Genomic DNA, 25,096 nt, shown 5'->3' on the forward strand with positions numbered 1-25,096 from the left:
ATTGAAGGCAGTAAGAGGATGTTATCTCCCCTTCATCATCAAACATGCATTGTTCCCTCTCGGAACCACGAGCCTTCTAGTGAGTTGCTCCGGTTTGTGAGGGGGGTGTCCAAACTTTCGTCAAACATGCCAATTTTTTGCCACATCATCTTGGTGGCATGACATTACATGAGCAAGGTTTCATGTTTTTCTGATCATTTTTTAATTTTTTGGAAATTAAAATGCCATGGCACTCCATGCATGTGTCCATGTCATGAGACCAATATGTTTTAACTTCCTTCCAATTTACTGCACATGGAATTAACTCGCACACAAGTACACAAATATGATTTTTCAAACCGTTATGGTTAGCCATTGCATGTAGATATAGTTCAAATTTGAGTTGCGGTCATTAAATGGCTATAAAATCACTTAAATATCTTTAAAAGGTCAAATGACCCCTGAAATTTTCCAAATTTTCACATGACAGTTGTATTAGTGCACGTTAAACGTAGAAAAAATATGAAGGCCGTAAGGGGAAGCTATCTCCCGTTCGTCATCAAACATGCATTTTCCCTCTCGGAACCACTAGCCTTCTAGTGAGTTGCTTCGGTTTTTGAGGGGCGTGTGTCCAAACTTTCGTCAAACATGCCAATTTTTTACCACATCATCTTGGTGGCATGACATTACATCAAGCAAGGTTTCATGTTTTCTGATCATTTTTTAATTTTTTGGAATTAAAATGCCATGGCACTCCATGCATACATATGCTTGTGTCCATGTCGTGAGACCAATATGTTTGAAAATTCCTTCTAATTTACTGCACATGGAATTAACTCGCACACAAGTACACAAATATGATTTTTCATACCGTTATGGTTAGCCATTGCATGTAGATGTAATTCAAATTTGAATTACGGTCATTAAATGGCTAGAAAATCACTTAAATTTCTTCAAAAGGTCAAATGACCCCTGAAATTTCCAAATTTTCACATGATAGTTGTATTAGTGCATGTTACACGTAGAAAAAAAATTGAAGTCCGTAAGAGGAAGCTATCTCCCGTTCGTCATCAAACATGCATTGTTCCCTCTTGGAACCACAAGCCTTCTAGTGAGTTGCTCCGGTTTGTGAGGGGTGTGTGTCCAAACTTTCGTCAAACATGCCAAATTTTTTACCACATCATCTTGGTGCCATGACATTACATCAACCAAGGTTTCATGTGTTTCTGATATTTTTTAATATTTTGTAATTTAAATGCCATGGCACTCCATGCTTAATTGTGTCATAGCCATTAGACCAATATGTTTGAAAATTCCTTCAAATTTACTGCACATGGAATTAAATCGCACACAAGTACACAAATATGATTTTTCAAACCGTTATGGTTAGCCGTTGCATTTACATCTAGTTCTAATTTGAATTACGGTCCTTAAATTTCTAGAAAATCACTTAAATGTCTTCGAAATGTCAAATGACCCCTGAAATTTTCCAAAATTTGACATGACAGTTGTATTAGTGCATGTTACACGTAGAAAAAATTTGAAGGTCGTAAGAGGAAGCTATCTCCCGCTCGTCATCAAACATGCATTGTTCCCTCTCGGAACCACGAGCCTTCTAGTGAGTTGCTTCGGTTTGTGAGGGGTGTGTGTCCAAACTTTTGTCAAACATGCTAACGTTTTTACCACATCATCTTGGTGGCATGTCATTACATCAACCAAGGTTTCATGTGTTTCTGATTTTTTTATTTTTTGGAATTTAAATGCCATGGCACTCCATGCTTAATTGTGTCATAGCCGTTAGACCAATATGTTTGAAAATTCCTTCCAATTTACTGCACATGGAATTAAATCACACACTAGTACACAAAATATGACTTTTCAAACCATTATGGTTAGCTGTTGCATGTACATGTAGTTCAAATTTCAATTACGGTCATTAAATGGCTAGAAAATCACTTAAATGTCTTAAAAGGTCAAATAACCCATGAAATTTTCCAAAATTTGACATGACAGTTGTATTAGTACTACAGTTTTTCTCATACATTTAAAACACCATATGTTGCCCCTTTACTCGAAATTCGTCTTTCACAGCTAATAAAAAATATCTACAACATCACACACAGTTGTTTTGTAGGAACCGTTTGTGATGAAAATATCTGGGTCTATTTAAGTCTTCCTCCTTAAGCTTCGCCGGCTAGTCTGCTCCAGTGCCGGCCACCCCTGAATCCATGAATCCCGATCCACATTCCCGCACCCCCTTCTTGCAAAGATGACGCCGTGGAAACACTTCGTGAAGGCCCGTACGATGGCCGCGTCCCCCCCCCCCCCCCCGAGCGCCGCCGCCTACGCCGAGAGTGCCACCGCATCCGCATTGAGCGCGGTCACTTCCATCGAGAGGGCGTTTGCGGCAGCTGATAGGGCAGCTGCAGCAGCCGAGAGGGCTGCAGCTGCTGCTGCGACGACGGCTGCAACGCCGAGAGTGCTCGAGCTGTCGTCCGTGCCGCCGATGTCGCCCTGGCCCGGGTCGAGGCCATCCACGCCAAGATCGAGGATGCACACGCCAAGATATTCCAGGCCACCTCAGAATCCAGCATGCAACCCACGTCCAAAAAGGCGGCGGTGGCCATGGAGAACCTGCATCCTCATGAGGTCGCCGAGCGGGAGCTGGAGATGAAGGAGGCGGCGGAGATCGAGGAGCACCCGGAGGAGGAGTTGCGCGTGGCTGAGTTCGAGGTAGAGAAGAGTCTGTCCGTCGAGGAATCGGAAGTGGAGTACCAACGCGAGCTCTGGCGCAGCCACTACTACAAGTACTACAACCTTGAGGGCGGCGCCGAGGACGAGGACGAGGACGCGGTCGACTTCAGCACGAGGGACGTGGAGTCTACCAACGGCGGCATGTTGCCAGGACAAGTCATCGATGTATCATCTCACACCGGCGATGCATAGGCCGGCGCGGCATCGGATTTGTTAAAACTATGCGTACTTAGGCATTGTTTTAATGCTGGTCTTTTGTTAGAGCAATGTTTAGGTCAACTGGCTTTGTTTAATACTAAAATTGCTCGATTCAGTAAGTGTGGTATGTCTGTTGTACGCTCTTTTATGTGCCCAAATTAGCAAGCGATGTTAAATTATGCAATGACGTATCTGGGGAAATTCCCACCAAAATTTGAATAATCAAACTCATCCCATGCGCGTAAAGAAGAAGAATCGTTTGTGATGCACACAATCGTTCAAAGTGAATGGTCAGGCGGCACCGCGCGCAAAGTTTCCCTCCACATTACCAAAATTTTGGCCTGCCGCCAAAATATCTACCCCCGCCCCCTTCCCCCTTCCCCACCCCCTTTTCTCCCCAACCACAAGTCACATTTCCCGTGTTTCCTCCTTCCTTCCTTCCTAATCTATAGCCGCTTCCTCGCTTGCTTCCTCGCTCTCGCCATCTCGCATCCTACCGCCGGGGTCGCCATGGTCTTCTTCAAAGACCTCTCTAGTGGTTCCTCCTCGGGCGACGAGTCCTTCACCACCCGGGTATGCCTCTCTTCTCTCTCTCGGGCTATGACTTGGAATGAAGGATTTTTACCCGGTGGTCGATTTGAGTCATTTCTTCCTCTTGTAGCTCCCTAGGACCATAAGTGGCAATGAATGGAGCGGGGTGGCTGAAGATCTATCTGCTCGTTGTCACCATCAATGTCCATGCATGAAGCTAGTTGCGTTTGAATCTGTGGATAGTGGGAGGAAGTTTCTGGCATGTGCAGAGAAGGTTAGACCCTCTTTCTTTGTTACAAATCATTTGTTAGATGTGATTCAGACACTGTCACGGTCCCAACCCATTCATACCACACCTTCAACCAAACGCATCTTAAGACAGTGTCACAGTTTGTACCTAGTATCTAAAATTGTTGCCATCTCATCAGCGGTGCCATTAGAAAATTATTGGGATTTTTATTTCTGTGCCCCTGGTTCCTTAGCTCTACTCATTCAACCCCACTCTGTTAACTTTTGCTCACTTTTCCCCACTCCCTTGCCCGAAACCCTCATAACTGGTTATAACGGACGTTGCCGTCGGGTCAATGCCTTTGACTGTTAGCTGACGAGTGGGGCCGCGTATACGTGGGCGCATGCAAGACCGCGGTCATGGGGTAGCACATCATATAAAGAGGGCAACCACCTACATCGCCCCTACCATTTTCCCCAAATCCCCTCGCTGCACCCAACGCGTTTGGGTCGGCTCGTGCGCCCAACGCTGGCCCGACCCATTTTGACGGCGCCGACAAAAAAAACGGTGCATGCATATTTAAAATAAGAACAACTTAATTAAACATTAAAGCCGGCCAGGAAGGCCGACGAGAGTCCACGCGTCCACATTAGCATTAAAAGAAATAAAAAACAACCTAACTACGAGGCGGCGCGCTGCCCAGCGCGCCCTAGGCATCATCGTCGTCGTCCTCGGGGTGGGTGAGGTCGATGAGTGTCGGCGCAGGGCCGGCCCAGGGGAACGCTGTGTTCCAGGCGGCGGCGATGTAGGCCGCGGGCAGCTGTTCCGGTGGGGGCAGTGCTGGCGCGGGGGGCTGTGCGGCCGCCTGTGCAGCCGCGGCATGGCGCGCCTCCTACTCAGCCTCGCGCGCCTCCTCCTCGAGGTCGCGCTCGAGCATCTCCTCGTACTCGCCGCGATGGCGCTCCTCGGCGAGCCGTTGCTAGCGCCACATCTCGAGGTACGCCGCCTCCTGCTCCAGGGTCGCCCCCATCCAAACCGGTGGCGCGGACACCCACTCGCGCACCACTCCCGTCTAGGAGAAGCGTGCGATGGGCTCCGGCTCGGGCTCCGGGTCAGCCTTGACGAGCCGTCGGGGAGGGGACGGCGGGGCCACCGGCGGCACGACACAATCTCCGGCCGCGAAGAGGGCGAGGGCCTACGCCATGGCCGCCTCGTAGCGAGCCTCCTCTTCCTCCACCGCCTCCACCCTGCGCCGCTCGTCCTCCTCGCTCTCGCGGTAGACCGCCTCAAGGGCCGCCTGGTCTTCCTCCCGGACGACGAGCGGGGGCGGCGGCACGCCGCGTCGCCTCGCCTCCTCGTGCTCGAAGGCGAACCACCTCGCCCAGTTAGGCGAGTAGGTGGCATCGCGGCGCTGCTTCGGCGTCAGCATTGCCCGCCGGCGCCGCACCTCCTCCGCGTGCGCCCTAGTCGACCGCGGCGCCGCCAGCACTGGGATCCTCTCTGGATCCAGATGTCAGCCGTGCGGCAGGGTGACCTCGGGGTACGGCAAAGGGACGCGGTGCTGGTAGTGCCACTCCGCCTGGTGCACTGGTACGCTCACTCGCACCCTCTGTCGGCGAGCCGGCGCCGGCGGAGGCGGTACGAACTCAGAGGGGAAAGGGACGACGGGGGCCTTGCCCTTGGACTTGCTGCTGCCGGCGCCGGAGAAGAGCCCCATTTGGCTAGGGTTGGCTAGGGTTTTTGCTAGGGTTTGCCGGCGACGGGTGAGCGAGCTTGCCTAGATGGGGACGGCGAGTTTGGATGAGGATGGCCCCGCCACACAGTCGGCTTAAAAAAGGGCGACCGTCATCGCCGATGCGTGAGCCCATGGTCATAAATTAAGCTGACCGCGAGTGGGCGGCCGCCAGGTGGGGACGCGGCGGACAGCGAGAAGGCGCGTGTGGCGTCCATTCGACGTCCGCGCCGATGCATTTGGGGCACAAATTTGAAGTGATTTAGAGGAGGTAAAAAAATTTGAATTTGAGAAAATGTGCTCCAAATGAGCTCCCAGGCTAGGGTAAACAGCCCATTTGTAATCAAGTTTTTTTTAACCTACTCTAAATGAGCCATATGTTTTTTATTAACACATATTCACTTTCCATAGTGTAGATTCGAAGTCTCACTATTTTTTGATTTTTTTTTTAATTTTCAAAAACAGAAGGTAACACCACCTCGTCTCCTTGAACTCTACGAAATCATGTACATGATAGCTCATATGTGTGAAGGTTTTCTCATGAAAATGACCATAGAGCAAGTTTATGATTTTTGGTTGGTAACATGTCACATAAGACAACATTGTGCGCAGGCTTTATATTTTTTTGATTTTTTTAAATTAATGGTGCTCATTTGACCTCGATAGTGCCAGCTAGGGTTTTTTCATGGAACTGACCATAGACCAAGTTTAGTATTTTTCCTCGTTAGTTTGTCTTATAAAACGACGAACGGTGAAGGTTTCATATTTTTTCGATTTTCTTAAGTTCTTTATGCTCAGTCAAAGCCTTCGAACCCCGTTGACCAGCTCAAAACCCCTCTAAACCCCGCGGGGTTTCGCCTAACCCTAACTCCCAACGTCAGCCGTCCGATCATACCCTCGCGCCAAGCGACAGCCCTCATATTTGGCCTTCTAGAAGGAACTAGGTGGGTTGGCTGTGTGCAGGCTCCGCGCTGTTGGATCACAAGGACGGCTCCGCATTGTTGGATCATAAGGTGATCCGCGAGAGGCGATCCTATTGGTTGTGCTCGGCTGCTCGCCCACCACTAACTCCGTGAAAAGACACATTGTTATTGGGCCCAAAAGGAAACCAAGCTCTGCGCCGTCGAATTGTGTCATTTTTTTGCATCGTTTGCTCTATTTTTTGTGAACGTGCTGGCTCTGTATTTTGGCATCGTTTGCTCTATTTTTTGCATCGTTCTTTTTGTTCTATACAAATGTAAAATGACCAAATTTACAAGGGTTAAATTTATTTTTATCATGTAAAATGGCCACAAACTATCAAAAAATGGGTCATTTTGCATTTGTATAATGGCCACAAGCCCTCTATCTCTTTTTATCATGCAAAATGACCAAATTTTTAAGGGCCAAATTTATTTTTATCATTCAAAATGGCCACAAGCTCTTCAAAAATTGTCTCTTTTTGTTTATATAATATAGGGTATGACCACGGATTCCCACGTGTGCAATTACCTTCTTTTTCTTCTTCTTTTCAAACCACCGTTTCCCACGCGTGTACACTCCCAATTCTGCGGTGGGTTTGAAAACGGGCTACTAACTTCACATTTGACCCCATTATTGCCACGACCAAATAACACGTAGCACTACGGCTATTTAAGCTACATATTGGCATCGGCGCATGCAGGCTTGATCGACGCATGCAGGCAGGGTTTGCTGGGTGCATGCATAGCAGGCTTCTGTCTTGGCAGCGCGCGCAGACATTTAATGCAAGGGACGACCCAACGAAACCACGGCCCAATGGTCGAACAGCGACACCACCCTACGCGGCACAGTCCAGCGTGGCCCCACTAGTCAGAGTTAACGGTCAAGCCTTTGACCCGACGGCAACGTCCGTTGTGCCCAGTTATGAGGGTTTCTGGCAAGGGAGTGGGGAAAATTGAGCAAAAGTTAAGAGCGCGGGGATGAATGAGTAGAGCTAAGGAACCATGGGCACAGATGTAAAAATCTCAAAATTATTTGGCACCGCTTCAGCAGTTTGTGCAGCCAACTTTGGTCCACACATCCGAGCAGCCAAGCATTAAAATACTAAATCTTTATGGCACGAAGGAACTGGGCATCGGAGCAACTAGGTGCTCCGGAGTCCGGGTCCCTGGGTTTTTTCCGCTGCATTGGCTCGCCAGTACAGGGCACCGGTGCGAGATGTAGCAACAGTTGTCTTTACACCAGTTTTGGCATACATAGTGGACGGCTTTAGTGCTATTAGTTCTATGTTACTAAATTTGTGCATGTACACACCTGTTAGTATCAATTTTGTTGTCATCCAAACATTGTCGCTATGCTGTTGCAGTTATATTTACCTTCCTCATAAAATATTCAATTTTTTATTTATTGTACATGAGTAAGAACTTGTAGCGTTGTCGTAGTTAATTATAGCTTCTGATGTTTCAGAATTTGGTTGTTTTCTCAGTAGTAATTAATTCATTTGCACATTGATCTTTTTGGAAAGATATGTCATAATTAACATGTTTCTTCTGTTTTTCAAAATAAGCATTGGTGATTTTTTATGTTATAAACCCATTTCGCCTACAATTTTTACTGATCTAGTTTTAAATATTATAGGATGAACGGAAGTATTCTTACTTGGAGTGGGTTGATCAAGAGTGGCCATAGTCTTTGAAGATGTGCCTAGCAAAGTTCTGGAGCATGTATGAGGAAGAGAACAGAGGTAGGCTTAGAGAAAGTGTTGTCAACACTGAAGAATATTTGAAGATGCGGGATAAAAAGAGAAAGGTGGAGAATGAGCTCAGATTTTTTAAATCATACTTTGCTAAGATGATGTTGGCGAAGGAGGAGGCACTTTCCTAGTTGGCCAGTGCAAAACAGGTTCTTACTGAACTAAAAGCAGAGGTGGATAAGAGGAGCCTGGATGATCTCGATTAGGAAAATGAATATATTGTTCTAATATTCTTCTTATGAAGTTGAACTAGCTATATGTTGTATTATGTTGTTTTCATGTAGCTATCGTACTGTGATGTTAAAATATATTTATGTGCATGATATGAAATTGGCAAACAGCTATTCGATATGAAATGTGAATTTGCGTAATACTGGAATTATTAATTGTGAACTAATAAACCTGCTAAATGTGTCATGGAACTTTGCAAACAGTTCTAGCAGTAAAAGCGCTTGTGATGGATAGCCCAATGCCACACAATTTTCCTCATCAAATCGTGTGTGATGTAGTTGAGAAAAGCAAAGGGTTAACCAGGGCAGAGCGTGTGTCATAGTTACACCTATCACACACGAGCCTATAAATAAACCTGTGTGGGATGTACATACAAACGGAAACGTTTTCCCTAAATTGACTGTGTGGGATGTACATAAGAACGGAAACGTATTCAGTGCATTGACTGTGTGTGATATACATACGAATGGAAATGTTTTTATGGGATTCACCGTGTGGGATGTACATACGAACGAAAATGATTGGGTTTCAATGCCTCACCCAATCGCACACGAGCTCATTTTGCCCCAGCCTGTGTCCCAAGAGGGCCTATCCCCGACGATTTCTGGGTCGTGTGGGAAGGACCCCCTATCGCCCACCTCACTTGGCGACGGTTCCAAATGGCGTCCTGGAAAGGGGTTAAAAACTGTATGCATAGCACCGACGCGTACCAGTGATATCTCCTTGTGCATGTTTGCTTGATGCGCGAGGTGTAGCAAAAGTATTGCCCGTAGGTTGGGTGAATAACCGACGTCAAGGTTTGTTGCTTTCCCAAGAATTAGCATATTCTCATCATTCAGCTTAGAAACTTCTCCTCTTGCTTGCAACGAGTTAGTGATAACATAATAGAAATAATGTATGGCAGGGCTTTCAATGCAATTGGGTCTTTGCCTAGAGGCATAGCAACTCATCTGATAGAAGGGTTGCCTCGGGTGCGGGTTAGTAAACTCATAAACATAGCGGGTGCCATCATGGTTGTTGGGGAAGCCAAAGTGAGCACACCACTCATCGAGAGTGATGTTGAAGTCCTGGTCCAAGAGACTAAAAGTGATCGGCTCCTCCTCAGATGCATTTGGCATAAGCCCAACATTATGTGAGAGAGTGCTAAGAAACTCAAGCATCATGCGTTCATATCCCTCACATACCTGACTAACAAAATGGTGCAACCCGACATTATCACAAAGCAAATTGAAATCATTGGTATTACCTAGCTTGGCCAGTAATGACTTGCAAGCCCACTTGGTTGCTTTGATCTTCCTTGCATGAAGCTTCTAGTATTTCTTCCTTGCTTCATAGTCCGTGAAGACGATCCCCTGAGTGAAAACTTGTTGTTGTTTTGCAGTGTTCGTGGATGAACTCGATGCACCGCGAACGCGAGTGGACTTCCTCGTAAACATCTATAAAATAATTTTCTGTCCAATACACTGAACAATATTGATCCTACGGTAGTCACAACATCATACTCCTCTAAAAACATTTGAAATAAAATTGTCGGACCTAGACGAACCATTTAGGGGACCCAAATCTGTGTCCGTGGAGTGTCCATAGACAAATAATGCATGTTTTAGGACGGCGTTGGAGATGCTCTTATCCCCCGTATGTTTTGAAACTATTTTGCTGATGAGCCCGTCTCGTGCCTTTATAACTCGAGCAAACATCTCAATGAAATTCACATCAGTATGTCAATTTCCAAAAATCCATCATATTCTTTCAGCAAAACTGTATAATCCCTTGTTGTTTGATTGTTAAGAGTAAAACAATCACCCAAGCCATTGTGGCAGGTTGACGTGACGTAAGGGCATCTCCAAGGCTGACCCTCAAGCCGCCCGCATATGTCCAGACAGTGTTGTCCGGACCGCAAAGCCATCCAACACGGGCCTGTTTCAGTTTGTAGGGCGGTTCAAACGTACTTTCTCCCGCAAACCGGAGACAAACGTGGGGAGCTTTGCGCGAGTCCGGACAGCAGACACGTAGGACTCCGACACCCCCAGCGCACCCAAAACCCTTCTCGGCCCCCACGCCTCTATCCTCCTCATTTCTCTCCTTCCTTCTTTCTCTCTAGCCTTCGCCGCTGCTCCACCACCCCGGCCGCCTTGCCACACACCCCTGCCGGAACTCTACGTCTCCGCCACTCCAGCATTCCAGCCGGGCTCCACCCCGCTTCTCCTCTGTCGCCATTCAACCCTGGCCTCTGACCGCCCCGCTACTGCTATACTCACCATGCCCGGCAACTCTTCAATGAATTACCGTAGCTACAAAAGTTTTCCCTTCTTCTTTCCAGCAATGGATTCCAATTTGGTGTACATGTACGAGCATTATGTTGATTCGTCCAATGGCTCTTCCGACGAGGAGGAGTACTCGGATGAGACGACAATGATGTAGGCCGTCCTTGAAGACGTGGAGCATGTAGAGGAGCATGTTCTCAATTCCAATGGCTCGATCAAGGGTCATTGAGTGCTCAACCGCAATAGGGCGCACGACCATTTGACACTAATGGCCAACTACTTTGCCCTAGATTCACTCTTCGTTGACCATTTTTGCCGACATTTTTGGATGTGCAAGTATGTCTTCAATCGTTTGTACCATGGCATCCAGTCCTATGATGACCGCTTCATCTTGAAGAAGGACATCGTGGGAGCGATTGGCTTCTCAGGTTACCAGAAGTCGACGGCTGCACTACGGATGCTTGCATATGGCACGGCCGCTGATTCATGGGATGAGTACCTACGGATGTCTGAGAGCACATGCGCAGATGCCATGGTCAGGTTTGCAACTGCCGTGGTCGAGGTGTTCAGACCTCGGTACCTGAGAAAACCAACTGTGTCAGACACCGACAGGCTCTTGGCAATCTCAAAAGTAAGAGGGTGGCCAGGTTTGCTTGGATCTCTTGACTGCATGCATTGGAAATGGAAGAACTGCCCAAAGGCTTTACAAGGGCAATATCACGGTCATGTTAAGAAGCGCACCATCATTCTTGAAGCAGTTGCATCACATGATCTTTGGATTTGTCACATTTTCTTTGGCATGCCTGGGACAGTGACATCAATGTGCTGCAACGATCACTGTTGTTTACGCGGCTGACTAAAAGAAAAGCTCCTCCTTTCCACTAACTGTCAATGGACATGAGTACAACATGGGCTACTATCTGGTTGACGGTATCTATCCTCTGTGGGCTACCTTTGTCGGTACAATCTCTAACCTAGTTGGCCAGAAAAATGGTCACTTTGCCCAAAGACAAGAAGCAGCTAGAAAGGATGTTGAGAGGGCATTTGGAGTTCTGAAGGCCTGTTTTGTAGTTGTTCATGGACCTGCTAAACAATGGGATCCGGAGACCTTGTGGGAGGTGATGACATGTTGTGTGATCATGCACAACATGATCGTTGAGGATAAGGGTGAGGATGCAACCGTAGCTCTAAAATTTGAGTACATGGGTGATCCTATCGAACTTTCAGACTAGAATCCGACCATGTTTCAAATGCATCAACAAATTCGGCATCGACCAACTCACGAGCAGCCGAAGGAAGATCTGATCTAGCATCAGTGAGCCGTTAAAGGGGACAACAATGTTGGGATGTAATATTTGAACTTTTTAAAATTTGAACTAGTGTTGCATGCAGTTATTTGAATGTCTGTACTCTACGTATGCGTCTATTTGATCGTGCGGACTTAAAAATGAGGAAGGCCGAATGTATGCGGGTAGCGTTGGATGACAGTCTCCTACATCTGTGTCCTTGGACTGGTCCGCCCTGTCCGCAGAAGAATGCGGGCCACCGTTGGAGATGCCCTAAAACATATCTACGTTTGAGCATCTACAGTCGCGATGGGCAAATCCGGCCCCTCAAATGCCCACGGACGCGCCCGGGTGCTTCCGCGGACACTGGTCGGTCAAGTCTCAAATAATGCAATCCACATCTGGATACCTCAAATTAGAAACCTTAATCCATATTATTACATGCAACGTAGCGATCTTTAAGCGGAGCTCGTCCGGTCGCCATGGCCATGTCCATGTCCAGCGGCCAGCTGCGCTCCCCAGAGTATTGGTCCGATCTGGCAAGGTAGAGTAGGGCATGGGACACGAGCCGACTCACGGGACTCAAGGCGTCGCCGTCTACCATGCCCTACTATTCCTCGTCGGAGCCCGGAACCCGTTGGGTGTCGGTGGACGTCAGATCGATGATGGATCCACCCTGGGACGAGCCGGCGACATCCACCACCGCGCAGTTACGGCGCCTGGAGTGGTGCACCATACGAGCGTTGGAGAATGTGACTCCGCCTCGCCGACGTCCACCGCCACGAGCGCTGCCGCTGCCTCCCGCGCCTGCTGCTGCGCACGGTGAGCACGCCGCGCCATGTTTATGTTGAACGACGCCCAAAGTGTGTCCATGGCATCGGCGTGCCAACGGAGGGGTTTTGCGCCCGCCACCGCGTTTGGACGCCAGACGGACCGCACCGCCTCCGGTAAGGCAGCGACGGCTTCCCTAGCGCCAGATCCATGCGCCATTTGGGTGGACGCACTAGATTCTCGACGGAAGGAGTCTGAGTGCTGCCGTGCACAGGCCTCCTCCCGCGAGCGGCGGAGCGCAAGCCGGACGACCATCTCCTCCTCGGGGCCGCATGGTATGAGCTCGGGATCAACGAATCTGAAGGTGAAGGACACGAAACTGCTGCCCGCCATGCCGAAGATATCCGGACGCCGCCAGAGACGAGCTTGGATGACGGAGAAGAGTTGAGGGGAGTGGAGTGAAGTGGCTAGGATTTGGTCCGGCGAGCGGATAGGGAGGAATATACGTGGGATCAGGTGGGCCAGCTTGGGTCGGGTCCGACGTGGCGGGCGCTCCCGAGCGCCCCATATCCCATCCATCTTATATTTGGGTTGGATATGAGGGGAGCCCGGGCGTTTGAGATCCGTTTGAGACATCCCGCTGGGTCAAAAATTCGTGACCGGTCAGTGACCGGCCAGCCAGCCATGACACGTTTGATGCCAACTCCAACGCATGACCCCAAATGAACGTCTGTTTTGTCCGTATTTCGTCCGTTTGGGGGACGCAATGGGGCCGCGGCCACCCGGATTTGGGTTTGCGTCGGTCGGGCGCCCAACGCGCGGCTGCATCTTCGGCGGCAGACTTTTTTTCCTCATTTTCTTATTGTTTTCACCAATGATTTTTGTGATACATTGGAATACATTCAGCAAATCTTGGCTAGAATAACAAGCCCAAAGAAAACAAGAACTACAAGAAAACATTTTAAAAGATATCCAACTTTCATAACTGCTCCCATAAGTTGGATTAGTGCCTTCTCGATGCATTCGTTATTGATCTGCGGAGTCTTGATCTTCAATGCTTCTTTCTTCTTCGCATCTAAAGAAGTAGACGTTGCTTCTTCGCATCTAGTCTCATCTCTAGTCTTTATTCTAGCATATTCTAGCAACAAGTCCACAGACATCTATTAAATTGTGCTCTATCAATAGATCGATGTATTCTTCTTCCAAATACCAAAAGTTGCATCCATCCTACACAATAAAATTTGAGTGTAAGTAAAACTAGCCGAATCCGAGAGCACAACCAAACCTAAAGTAGAACATACCCCATCATTTGAGCACTTGACGAACACCCACCGGGATGTTCCAGCATAGTAGACACGGGGCGCAATACCTTCCTTGGGCAGTCGTCACACTTTATGAGTGGCAACGGTGCGCTGATGAGCCTTTGGGCCAGCACCGAGCCCGGAGGACGACCGTTCGTGTATTTGCCGGCAAACCGCCGACAGGGTAGATCCGAGCGGCTAGAGGCGGAGTCAGTACCTGCATGCGGCATGGGTCCGTTGTCGGGGCTGCGCGGACCGGTACCCGGCCAGTCCATGGCGCGCCGCGGCCTCCAGTGGCCTGTCGTGCACAAATCCGGCTAGATCCGCTCCAACCCGGCTGCCTGTTGCGCTGAAGGCAGGGGCGGAGGGTTGGACAGCTCGTGATGTGGAGAGCACGCGGTCGTGCTCGGCAGCTACACGGCCGCGGCGGAGGCGGCTAGGGACGAGAAGGGAGAGGGGCGGGGTGTGCAGCTGGAGTTTGGGGGAGGGGGAATAGAAAAAGGGACGACTGTGTCACCGACAGATGGGCCAGGGGCGCACAAGAGCACGCGTCGCGACTGTCTGCGCGTGTCCGTTTGGCCGCAAACACGGCCCAAACTTGAGCCAGGAATGGATCAAAAGCGGACCGAAAACGAACATTTGTCTGTTTGCTCCCGCGCGTTGGACCAAGGTTTCTGTCTGTTTACCCTCAAGCGGACGCGGGTGGACGATTTGGGGTCGTGCGTTGGAGTTGGAGTTGGAGTTGGCCTGATGAGGGTTTGGGATGGCTGGCTGTAGATGCTTTGAGTCTACTTACCTACGACAAGTGTGATCCATTGAGGCAATGATTTGCAATGTCGTAGATCCATTGAGGCAATGATTTGCCAACGAGCGACCAAGTCAAGTTGCGATGAGTGATGAGTAGCAACCACAGCTTCGACAGAATGACAGGCAAAGCCGGCGAAATACAGTGCACCGGGCAATGCAGGACGATCGAATCCCACAGGAGCCTCAACTGACGTGCCCGGCCGTCGAATCAGATCACGTAAGGTAGCCACCGGGCCCACCGGCGCGCGCTCTGCAATGCCGGGCCCACCCGTCAGAGCGCCCGTCAAGCACGTTTTTATCGTAAGGTTCATGAGGAGTACACGCCGCTGCGCTTCCATTCCATTCCAGACCCGTCGACAGACCGCGCGGACTGTGTAGCGTGTCGCGGGAGAGAAGCCCAAAGCTTTGGCGGAGCCATGGCGGAGGGAACGGGAGCGACGGCGGCTTCAGGGTCGGCAGCGGGCAAGATGACGATGGTGGTCGGGGTGGACGAGAGCGAGCACAGCTACTACGCGCTGCAGTGGACGCTCCTCCACTTCTTCTCCCCGGGCCAGCAGCAGCAGTACCGCCTCGTCGTCGTCACGGCCAAGCCCACCGCCGCGTCCGCCGTCGGCCTCGCCGGACCAGGTGCGCGCCCTATTCTCTTCCCTCCCTCGCGTTCCCAGAATTGGCGATCGCGCTCGATCGGATTCGTACGGAGACTTACCGGTCGATTTTGACTTATAAGGTGCCGCGGACGTGCTGCCGTTCGTTGAGGCGGACCTGAAGCGGAGCTCGCTGCGCGTCATCGACAAGGCCAAGGAGCTCTGCGCGCATGTAGATTTCTGTACTATTCTTATGGTCGTAGTAGTACAATACGGTATAATACTACTATACTTGAATATTGCTAAAATCGGTGTCACATCAAGACTAGAAGGACGCTGGACGCGTATGATCCCGTAAAAAAAACAAGGACGCGTATGATCTTGAACATTGCTTTAATTTAAACCACGTCTATATTATGCCTAATGTTTTTTTTCTAACAATTAGTATACCTAATACAGTATAAAGGAGTTTGCTTTGTAATACGAATCACACTTACCCTACATCAATCAAGGAAGCTCTGAAGCTAGCTTAACTGTCTAATTTCCCCGCGGATGAAAAGTCTAGTTGGACCAAATTTAAGCTGGGCTCGACTTGAGAATTGGTTGTCAGTTTGAGATTATGCTTAGAGCAAGGGCAGTGAACCTTTTTTGCTCATTATAAGATTGTTGATGATTTTGCTGTAGGTGAGCGATGCTGTCTTTGAAGTGGTGGAAGGGGATGCGAGGAACGTCCTCTGCGAGGCGGTGGAAAGGCATCACGCAGAGATGTTGGTCGTGGGCAACCATGGCTACGGAGCAATCAAAAGGTATTGCAACATTTACTACTTGTGCTCTGTTCTCCCCTGCTTGCAGTTTAGATTAATGGCACTTGTCGGTGCTGGCAACAATTGCCGATCTCTCTTAAGCCTAAAACCCGTGGAAAATAAATCCATGAACTAGTGTCGTCCTCTTAGTTAAACACCTCTAGTATTCAACACAAAATATCTTCCCTGTTTTACTTTGGATTGTCCATCATTGCTCGCCTGTATTATCGACTTTCCCGAACCTTGCTGCAGGGCTGTTCTCGGAAGTGTGAGCGATTACTGCACCCACCACGCGCACTGCACTGTGATGATTGTGAAGAAACCAAAGCACAAGCACTGAGCAATGCCCAGCCTTGACTCTTCGCTGAACCCAGTTTGTGCATCTTTGTGAATTTGTGCATCTTTGTGAATAAATGGATCGCAGATGTCAGAGTTCGCAACTTCAGAAGTTCAGAGTGGTGAACTCCTGCAAGTAGCAGACAATATCCTAGTACATGCTACATGTGGATTCTTGATTGATATGGTGAATAACTGATGATGTGCCTCATCAGAACAGTGTTATTTGTTATGCAGATGCATCAATTGCACGAATCCTGTATGTGTATGTAATCAAGACTGCAAGTTCCTTGCAGTGGACACGTGTGTTTGCTTCTTATCGAAGTGTGATTTGTAAATGTATGCTTCTTCTGTTCAGATTTTTTAATCCCCTTGCAAAAGGAGACTAAAAAAAAGGGAACAAAATTTGATAGCCACAGGACACGGAGGCAACCTGCGCGCTTCCCGCGCTCCGTGTCCTCCTCCCAGCCGCTAGCCCCATTTCCCAGAGGTACAAACCGTCCGCTCAATCAGCTGCTTCCCTTCTTTTCTTGTTCATCATCAGAGCCAGCCAAGTTCAGGCCACTAGGTAACTGGCTCGAGGGAACATGGCGGCGGAGGGAGAGGCCCTCATGGCAGCGGAGAGGGCAGAGACGTCGACTGCACCGGCGGTGGCGACGGAATCAGGAGCAAACGGGAAACCGGCGGCGAGCGGGAAGCCAGCGATGGTGCTGGGGATCGACGAGAGCGAGCACAGCTACTACGCGCTGGAATGGACGATCCACCATTTCTTCGCCCCCGGCCAGCCGCAGCAGTACCACCTCATCGTGGTCAGCGCCAAGCCCCCTGCCTCCTCCGTCATCGGCATTGCCGGCATAGGCACGGCGGAGCTGCTCCCGAGGGTGGAGCTCGACCTCAAGCGCGCCTCCGCCAGAGTCATCGACAAGGCCAAGGAGCACTGCTCACATGTATGCGGCGTGCTTTGTCAGATCGAGGAGGCAATCCTTATTGATCGCCATATAGCATAAGCTACAAGTAATGATAGATCGTCGCTATATGTATATGCAGGTGACCGATGTCAGCTATGAAGTGAAAGAGGGCGACGCGAGGAATGTGCTGTGCGAGGCAGTTGAGAGGCACCATGCAGACATGCTGGTTATGGGCAGCCATGGCTACGGTGCTTTCAAGAGGTTGGTTTGCCTTTCTAACTTTGGTACTCACGCTTCTATCGTTTCAAAATAACTGAAGTTATGGGCTTTTTCTTAATCAAACTTAGTTGGGTTTGACCAAATCTGTAAACAAAGTATCAACATCTACAACACAAGATTTGCTTCCTTTGATTCATAACCATTGCCCTATCACCCGCAAAAAAAGGATACATGCCATTTTTCATCATTTTGGAAGGAAAACAAACTTGTACTAACTTTATACTAGCTTTAGTATAAAATTGAGTCACTTATTTTGAAACGGAGGAAGTACAATGTAATATGTCAGCGTGCTAAAGAAACATCATAGTAACAAAACAATCTAATAAATGTACATGGCCAGCGGGGTTCTGGCAATCAATATCCTGTTAAATTTTATCAAACAATGTTTGAAATGGTGACATGGAGAGTTTGGTTTGGATGCAACCCATGGTCATGGACAACCATTGACCATGCTTGTAATAAGGATGAAAAATGATCAACATAGATGCAACTGTGGCGATTAACCGAAACAACGATCAAGTAGCAACCATTGATGTATCACCATTATTGTTTTATTTATAATCAATAGAATTTTACCTAATTAAACTGATTTCTTGCAGGGCCGTCCTTGGGAGCGTGAGCGATTACTGCACTCACAACGCGCACTGCACCGTGATGATAGTGAAGAAACCAAAGCACCATAAGAAGCATGAACAATTGGGGTTCCACAGAAAGGAGGCTTGAAAAAGTTTTTAAGGCCCTTAGGTTAGAGATAGATATGAAAGAGGTTTAGGCATGTGTGTTCAAGTATTAACCGATTGCCTTGTAGATCAATATGTGGTCTCATCGCGAACTGAGCTAAACTCAGATGGTTAGGTTCCTTGTGTTGGAACCAACCCAATAGGGGTCAACTCCTAGACTTGGCACTAGTTGTCGCATTTTTCTGAATTTATTGCAGGCCTTGCGATAATGCGCGTTCAGTGAGAGTCATTACGAAGGTGCATGCGGTGACTTTATCAATCTCAAGATGTTGTGCCGACTTGATATCTCGTAGGTGCTCATAGGGATAGAGTGTATGTGGGTGTGCTATCCTACATTACAAAAACATTAGACATGTATAACACATAATACTTGGATCGTCTTTAGTTGCCATAGTACGAAACTCTCTTTCTTAGGGTGAGCCTTTGGTCTATCTGGCTTTATTACCTCGTGTCCTAGAGTCATTTTTCATCATTTGTACTGCATGGATGTCCTTCTAAACAAAGGAGGTGCTACCAAAATTTAGAATATTTCCTACACCTAGTGGTGGCTAGAGTAGGTTGGTAGCACTGTGTGAGGGACTGGCTTAATAGGAATGATAGACTACTCATATCAACAAGGAATTCCTTCTTTTCCGGGAGCTCATTCGCAAAGAAATTCAAAGTTAAGCATGTTTGATTTGGAGCTATTGAGGATGGATGACCAACCGGGAAGTTGCTCCCGGATGCGTACGAGTGAGGACAAAGTGTGCAGACAAGACTAATATTGGTCTGTGGGGATAGTCTAGATCCCGCCAGGCGTAATGGCCGGGAAACGGTGGCTATGACCAGGGCGTTACAATTGGTATCAAAGTCGACCCTTGTAGTTACATGGACATGTGCGGGTCAGGTGCGCGGGCATGTAGTGCATGGCGCGTGTGTCCCTTGTGGCACACGGCATGGCACATGTGCCGGACTCTACGCACATACGTGTGCCAAGAGGGAACGTTCCTGATGGGCCGACGAGGACGTCAGTTCCTTTGAGTGGGGGTGTATGTGAGAGCCTGGCTCAATAGGAATGATAGGCTACTCATATCAACAAGGAATTCCTTCTTCTCCAGGAGCTTATTCACAAAGAACTCCAAAGTTAATCATGCTTGCCTTGGAGCGATTTAAGGATGGGTGATCGACCGGAAAGTTGCTCCCGGGTGGGCACTAGTGATGACAAAGTGCGCAGAAAAGACTAGTGTTACTCTGTGAGGATAGTCTAGATCCCGTCAAGCGTAATAGCCGAGAACCAGTGGCTATGACCGGGGCGTTACACACCGTCAGATAGGGAAGAAATTTGGGGTGTTACGACCTTTCTATCTAGCAAACCTATGATCTACCCCATCGCCTCCTCGTCAACTCCCGTCGTTGCTGCCTTCAGCACTCTGCCAGCGAAGAAATTAACAAGAGCGAACTACCTCATGTGCAAGGCCCAAGTCCACCCTCCGGCCCCTAAAAAAAGAAGTCCTCCCTGAAGGAAATATTTCCTTATATCATGATAAATGTTTATTATTCATGCTAGAATTATATTAACCAGAAACTTGATACATGTGTGGATACATAGACAAAACACCGTGTCCCTAGTAAGCCTCTACTAGACTAGCTCATTAATCAAAGATGGTTAATTTTCCTAACCATATACATGTGTTGTCATTTGATGAACGGGATCACATCATTAGGAGAATGATGTGATGGACAAGACCCATCCGTTAGCTTAGCATATTGATCGTTCAGTTTTATTGCTACTCCTTTCTTCATGTCATATACATATTCCTTTGACTATGACATTATGCAACTCCCGGATACCGGAGGAATACCTTGTGTGCTATCAAACGTCACAACGTAACTGAGTGATTATAAAGATGCTCTACAGGTATATCCGAAGGTGTTTGTTGGGTTGGCATAGATCGAGATTAGGATTTGTCACTCCGAGTATCGGAGAGGTATCTTTGGGCCCTCTTGGTAATACACATCATGATAAGCCCTGCAAGCAATGTGACTAATGAATTAGTTGCGGGATGATGTATTACGGAACGAGTAAAGAGACTTGCTGGTAACGAGATTGAACTAGGTATGAAGATACCGACGATTGAATCTCGGGCAAGTAACATACCGATGACAAAGGGAATAACGTATGTTGTCATTACGGTACGACCGATAAAGATCTTCGTAGAATATGTGGGAACCAATAAGAGCATCCAGGTTCCGCTATTGGTTATTGACCGGAGAGGTGTCTCGGTCATGTCTACATAGTTCTTGAACCCGTAGGGTCTGCACGCTTAACGTTCGATGAAAATTTTGTATTATATGAGTTATGTGATTTGCTGACTGAATATTGTTCAGAGTCCCGGATGAGATCACGGACATGACGAGGAGTCTCGAAATGGTCGAGAGGTAAAGATTCACATATAGGACGATGATATTCGGACACCGGAAGTCTGGGGGTACTGGGTACATATCGGGTCACCGGAAGGGGTTCCGGGCATCCCCCCGGCAACTACATGGGCCTAATGGCCCAAGAAGGGGACAGACCAGCCCCTAGTGGGCTGCGCCCCATGTAAGCCAAATAAAGGGGGAAGGAAAAAGGGGAAGAGAGAAAGGAAGGGGAGCACTTCGGCCTCCCCCTTCCTTCTCTCCTCCCTTCTCCTTACTTTCCCCTCCGGATGGATATGGAAGGGGGGAGGCGAATAGGAAGGCGCCCAAGTAGGATTCCTCCTACTTGGGGCGCCCCCTTGGCTGCCTCTCCTACCCTCCAACCTATATATATATATGAGGGGGGCACCGCTAGAACACACATCAACAGTTGTTAGCCGTGTGCGGCGCCCCCCTCCACAGTTTACGCCTCCGGTCATATTCACGTAGTGCTTAGGCGAAGCCCTGCGCGGATCACTTCACCATCACCGTCACCACGCCGTCGTGCTGACGAAACATCGACACTTTGCTGGATCAAGAGTTCGAGGGACGTCATCGAGCTGAACGTGTGCAGAACTCAGAGGTGTCGTACATTCGGTGCTTGATCGGTTGGAACGAGAAGAAGTTCGACTACATCAACCGCGTTGTGAAACGCTTACGCTTTTGGTCTACGAGGGTACGTGGACACACTCTCCCCCTCTCGTTGCTATGCATCTCCTAGATAGATCTTGCATGAGCGTAGGATTTTTTTTGAAATTGCATGCTACGTTTTCCAACAGTGCCATCCGAGCCAGGCCTATGCGTAGATGATATGCACGAGTAGAACACAAAGAATTGTGGGCGGTGATCGTCATACTGCTTACCACCAATGTCTTATTTTGATTCGGTAGTATTGTTGGATGAAGCGGCCCGGACCAACCTTACACATGACCACGTTCATGAGACCGGTTCCACCGACAGACATGCAACTAGTTTTGCATAAAGGTGGCTGGCTAGTGTTTGTTTCTCCATCTTTAGTTGAATCGAATTTGACTGCGGCCGGTCCTTGTTGAAGGTTAAAACAACAAACTTGATAAATTACCGTTGGGGTTTTGATGCGTAGGTAAGAACGGTTCTTACTAGAAGCCCGTAGCAGCCACGTAAAACTTGCAACAACAAAGTAAAGGACGTCTAACTGTTTTTGCAGGGCATGTTGTGATGTGATATGGTCAAGACAAGATGTGATATACGTTATTGTATGAGATGATCATGTTTTGTAAAAGTTATCGGCAACTGGCAGGAGCCTTATGGTTGTCGCTTTATTGTATGAAATGCAAACGCCATGTAATTGCTTTACTTTATCACTATGCGTTAGCGATAGTTGTAGAAGCAATAGCTGGCGAGATGAGCACGACGCTACGATGGAGATCAAGGTGTCAAGTCGGTGACGATGGAGATCATGACGGTGCTTTGGAGATGGAGATCAAAGGCACAAGATGATGATGTCCGTATCATGTCACATATTCTGATAGCATGTGATGTTTATCTTTTATGCATCTTATTTTTCTTAGTACGGCGGTAGAATTATAAGATGATCCCTCACTAAAATTTCAAGGTATAAGTGTTCTCCCTGAGTATGCACCGTTGCGACAGTTCGTCGTGTTGAGACACCACATGATGATCGGGTGTGATAAGCTCTACGTTCACATACAACGGGTGCAAGACAGTTTTGCACATGCGGAATACTCGGGTTAAACTTGACGAGCCTAGCATGTACAGACATGGCCTCGGAACACTGGAGGCCGAAAGGTCGAACGTGAATCATATAGTAGATATCATCAACATAGAGATGTTCACCATTGAAGACTACTCCATCTCACGTGATAATCAGACATGGTTTAGTTGATTTGGATTACGTAATCATCGATGACTCGAGGGATGTCTATCTAAGTGGGAGTTCTTAAGTAATATGATTAATTGAACTTTAATTTATCATGAACTTAGTCCTGATAGTATTTGCAAATTATGTTGTAGATCAATAGCTCGCGTTGTAGCCCCCCTATGTTTTTCATATGTTCCTAGAGAAAACTAAGTTGAAAGATGATAGTAGCAAAGATGCGGACTGGGTCCGTGATCTGAGTATTATCCTCATTGTTGCACAGAAAAATTATGTCCTTGATGCGCCGCTAGGTGACAGACCTATTGCAGGAGCAGATGCAGACGTTATGAACATTTGGCAAGCTCGATATGATGACTACTTGATAGTTTAGTGCACCATGTTTTACGGCTTAGAAGCAGGACTTCAAAAACGTTTTGAACACCATGGAGCATATGAGATGTTCCAAGAGCTGAAAATGATATTCATTTAAGTTAGAGAATAAATGTTATTCTGTTTACATGAATAAAACCTTCTATGGTTATACACCAATAAAAATGGTTTGTTGGATCTCGATCGTAGTGATACACATATTCATAATATTGAAGCCAAAAGATGCAAAGTTAATAATGATAGTGTAACTTATTTGTGGCACTACCGTTTATGTCATATTGGTGTAAAGCGCATGAAGAAAATCCATGCTGATGGGCTTTTGGAATCACTTGATTAATGGATCAGTTGATGCTTGCAAACCATGCCTCATGGGCAAAGATGACTAAGACTCCGTTCTCCGGAACAATGGAGCGAGCAACTGACTTATTGGATATAATACATACTGATGTATGAGGTCCGATGAGTGTTGAGGCTCGCGGTGGGTATCATTATTTTCTGACCTTCACAGATGTTTTGAGCAGATATGGGTATATCTACTTGAAGAAACATAAGTCTGAAACATTTGAAAAGTTCAAAGAATTTCAGAGTGAAGTGGAAAATCATCGTAACAAGAAAATAAAGTTTCTACGATCTGATCGTGGAGGAGAATATTTGAGTTACGAGTTTGGTCTTCATTTGAAACAATGCGGAATAGTTTCGCAACTCACGCCACCTGGAACACCACAGCGTAATGGTGTGTCCGGACGTCATAACCATACTTTATTAAATATGGTGCGATCTATGATGTTTCTTACCAATCTACCAATATCGTTTTGGGGTTATGCATTAGAGACAACTGCATTCACGTTAAAAAGGGTACCATCTAAATCTGTTGAGACGAAACCATATGAACTGTAGTTTGGCAAGAAACCAAAGTTGTCGTTTCTTAAAGTTTGGGGTTGCGATGCTTATGTGAAAAAGTTTCATCCTGATAAGCTCAAACCCAAATCGGAGAAATGTGTCTTCATAGGATACCCAAAGGAGACAGTTGGGTACACCTTCTATCACAGATCCGAAGGAAAGACATTCATTGCTAAGAATGGATCCTTTCTAGAGAAGGAGGTTCTCTCGAAAGAAGTGAGTGGGAGGAAAGTAGAACTTGATCAGGTAATTGTACCTACTCCCTTACTGGAAAGTAGTTCATCACAGAACTCTGTTCCTGTGACTCCTACACCAATTAGTGAGGAAGCTAATGATGATGATCATGTAACTTCAGATCAAGTTACTACCGAACCTCGTAGGTCAACCGGAGTAAGATCCGCACCAGAGTGGTACGGTAATTCTATTCTGGAGTTCATGTTACTTGACCATGACGAACCTACGAACTATGAGGAAGCGATGATGAGCCCAAATTCCGCAAAATGACTTGAGGCCATGAAATCTGAGATGGGATCCATGTATGAGAACAAAGTGTGGACTTTGGTTGACTTGCCCGATGATCGGCAAGCCATAGAAAATAAATGGATCTTCAAGAGGAAGACGGACGCTGATAGTAGTGTTACTATCTACAAAGCTAGACTTGTCGAGAAAGGTTTTTGATAAAGTTCAAGGTGTTGACTATGATGAGATTTTCTCACTCGTAGTGATGCTTAAGTCTGTCTGAATCATGTTAGCAAATTGCCACATTTTATGAAATCTGGCAAATGGATGTAAAGACTGCATTCCTGAATGGATTTCTGGAAGAAGAATTGTATATGATGCAACCTGAAGGTTTTATCGATCCAAAGGATGCTAACAAAGTGTGCAAGCTCCAGCGATCCAACTATGGACTGGTGCAAGCATCTCGGAGTTGGAATACACGCTTTGATGAGTTGATCAAAGCATATAGTTTTATACAGACTTGCGGTGAAGCCTGTGTTTACAAGAAAGTGAGTGGGAGCACTACAGCATTTCTGATAAATATATGTGAATGACATATTGTTGATCG

At 47.5% G+C, this 25,096-nt stretch overlaps 1 protein-coding gene across 1 annotated transcript; it reads left to right on the top strand.

The window, feature by feature from the left end:
* Positions 1 to 15,108: 15,108 nt before the first annotated feature.
* On the top strand, positions 15,109 to 18,711 carry LOC123119791 (universal stress protein PHOS34). The gene is made up of 6 exons (XM_044539719.1): positions 15,109 to 15,423; positions 15,524 to 15,612; positions 16,065 to 16,186; positions 16,436 to 17,466; positions 17,567 to 17,688; positions 18,306 to 18,711. The coding sequence occupies exons 4-6, from the start codon at positions 17,107 to 17,109 to the stop codon at positions 18,427 to 18,429; spliced, it is 606 nt and encodes a 201-aa protein (XP_044395654.1). The 5' UTR covers positions 15,109 to 15,423; positions 15,524 to 15,612; positions 16,065 to 16,186; positions 16,436 to 17,106; the 3' UTR covers positions 18,430 to 18,711.
* Positions 18,712 to 25,096: the final 6,385 nt, after the last annotated feature.

The sequence above is a fragment of the Triticum aestivum genome, chromosome 5D (assembly GCF_018294505.1).
Source record: "Triticum aestivum cultivar Chinese Spring chromosome 5D, IWGSC CS RefSeq v2.1, whole genome shotgun sequence".
Taxonomy (NCBI): Eukaryota; Viridiplantae; Streptophyta; class Magnoliopsida; order Poales; family Poaceae; genus Triticum; species Triticum aestivum.

What these genes read in the sequence shown, in the direction of transcription:
- LOC123119791 (XM_044539719.1), top strand. Translation starts at nt 17,107, where the DNA reads ATGGCGGCGGAGGGAGAGGCCCTCATGGCAGCGGAGAGGGCAGAGACG. An exon ending in CCAAGGAGCACTGCTCACAT is followed by an intron (nt 17,467 to 17,566) that starts GTATGCGGCGTG and finishes ATGTATATGCAG; the next exon opens with GTGACCGATGTCAGCTATGA. An exon ending in GGCTACGGTGCTTTCAAGAG is followed by an intron (nt 17,689 to 18,305) that starts GTTGGTTTGCCT and finishes GATTTCTTGCAG; the next exon opens with GGCCGTCCTTGGGAGCGTGA.